The sequence below is a fragment of the Sphaeroforma arctica genome, assembly GCF_001186125.1.
Source record: "Sphaeroforma arctica JP610 unplaced genomic scaffold supercont1.558, whole genome shotgun sequence".
Classification (NCBI taxonomy): Eukaryota; class Ichthyosporea; order Ichthyophonida; genus Sphaeroforma; species Sphaeroforma arctica.
Window position 1 is genome coordinate 26883 of NW_014040000.1, and position 2417 is coordinate 29299.

General features: G+C 41.9%; 1 protein-coding gene across 1 annotated transcript in view; it reads right to left on the reverse strand.

The window, feature by feature from the left end:
• Positions 1–421: 421 nt before the first annotated feature.
• The window catches only part of SARC_07224 (hypothetical protein), a gene marked incomplete at its 3' end in the record, with an annotated part of 2865 nt that continues 869 nt past the window's right edge, over positions 422–2417 (reverse strand). Inside the window, exons 2-4 of the mRNA XM_014298844.1 lie at positions 1519–1715; positions 531–733; positions 422–498 (exon numbers count right to left, since the gene is read on the reverse strand). Coding sequence (XP_014154319.1) covers positions 422–498; positions 531–733; positions 1519–1715 — 477 coding nt within the window. The remainder of the gene's footprint in view (positions 499–530; positions 734–1518; positions 1716–2417) is intronic.

The following is a 2417-nucleotide window of genomic DNA, read 5'->3' on the forward strand; positions in this document are numbered from 1 at the left end:
TGTGTGTGTGTGTGTGTGTGTGTGTGTGTGTGCGCGTGTGTGTGTGTGCGTGTGTGTGTGTGCGCGCGTGTGTGTGTGTGTGTGTGTATGTGTGTGTGCGTGTGTGTGTGTGTGTGTGTGTGCATAGAACAAAGTGTGATGTGGCACAAGCGCCATACCAGATTTACAGACATAGGTGCTTTTGCTCAAATTGCAATCACAAAACAGTTGCGAAAGTGCTGATAGCAAGATCATCTAGAAGCCATGAGAATTACAGGTTCAACACCTACACCTACATACATATTGGCGCGGACAGACAGCAAAGAAGCACACTCCAAGTCACACATATTCTAAAAAGTAACTCAGTATCCTATAAAACAGTTCAATGATGCAGAAACATATTATTTTATGCACTTTGCAACTTTCCCGTGGGGTCGTGATTTCATTCGCGTCTAATAGGAGTGCGTGCGATGTAAAGCAGGCCACCGGGCCGGGTAGCTGATACAAACACAACCGAGCCTGCACTAGAGCAGTCACATACTTTAACATACTCGCGAACAGGTCCGTCAGCGATTGCGTCTCCCTATCATTTTTCTTCGAGCCTCCGACGCGTTCAAACCATTGCTTTGTTTGATGTGGCATGGCATGGGGCTCATCAGTGTCATCCGTAGCCGTAACCACCTGGACTGAATTCGACCGCTTTAGAGGTTGCCGCCTGAACCGGCTTTGATTGGTGGGGGTCGCACTACGCACACTGTGATTCGTGAAAGCGTAGCGTATTGGTAGGGGTATATGCAGAAAATAGTAAGATCACATATGACAAACACCGCTTTCGGTTATGACAGGTTCTGTGAAAGACTTGATAACGATGAATGACAGGCCATAAACGCAGCAGAGCGTGTCTTATACAAGCCGTTGACAATAAATGTACTCCTCAAAGAGTTTTGATACGGTTTGATGAGTATTAGAAAGTGACAGAATGGCAGGTTACAATCGCAGCAGAGTGTTTCCTACATGAGCTCCTGCAGTATACTACCTGAAGAAACCTCTGCACATATAGGCGAGCATACCTTACAGCAAAGATATCACAAATTGAACTAAGAATAAACGTGCGAGGGCATCCAAACAAACGCGTGCTAACAGTGCCATGAATGCACGACGTGACCACACAAATTTACGATTGGTCATGAGCACATACAGCATTTGAATGCTCTCACCTGAGCCAAACACTTTGCAGATGCAGAACTCCTCGAGTGACGACAAAATCTGTGTCAAGTATATAGACATAGACTCAGCACCACGACAGTATTATCGCAATATTTTGTACTCGCATCTTTACACATCACAAACCACAACACGGTAATGCCAAATCACTATCTGAAACCAAATTTCAAATAGCAAAATGACTCCAATGGAAGCCGCACTCAGCATCTCACAATGACAAACACATCCCATTTTTTGAATGTAAAATCATTGCGAATACAGAATTAGAAGTTCTTGTTGCATCACGACTACATATACACATTGGTCTAGCTATACCTCCTTGTAGACATGGTCCGTTGGATATGTGGCCTGTTGAGTGTTACCGGCGTGAGTGCACGGTTGTGTTTGTTGTGCAAATCGGTATTCAGACTGACAGCAGCTCCACAGCCACAGTCACAGAGCTCCTTCTTTGATTCGTTGAACCATTGCTGGATCATCTTCTTCCGAAGTCTGACATCAGCTTCATTGAAAGTCTACCGACAAAACGTTGGCAGGTGCATTGAAAGGGGCTATTGTTAGTTTGAAGTCACAAAGATTCACTACATGTATATGTAATGGCAGTTGGTCAAAGCACAGCTCTATTGTACATTTACATCCTACAGAAATGTACTGTACGCACACGCATACGTATTTTAGAACACATATATAAAATGAAGATAAAATATCTATATATAACCACACAAACTTCATTTTGAAGATACAAGCACATGCATATAGATGTACACAAATATATATATGGCACAATCCAAAATCAAGCAACACGCTCAAAAATATCTAAGCAAGCAGGTGTATGCATAATACAGATATATACGCATTACAGATATATATTGTTCACTTTATACCGAACTTTTCATTGGCAAATAAATATATACCTTAATTTAATGTATATGTCTTTGCGTATCTATATGTCAAAGATGTTTTAACCTTCGAAGCGTACATACACAAACAAATCATAAAACGTACTCGGATAGATTAAGCACTTACAAAACTTCGAATATTGACGAGTACGTATGCTACAAATGACTGTTCAACTAGCGCACTTGCTTTTGTACAGGTTCTTATACCATGGAAGTATATTGGCACGTGTGATTTATGAGTGTATAGACTGCGAATATGGATATCGACTGACATACATGCACACGCACACAAACACGCACATACACACACACACATAT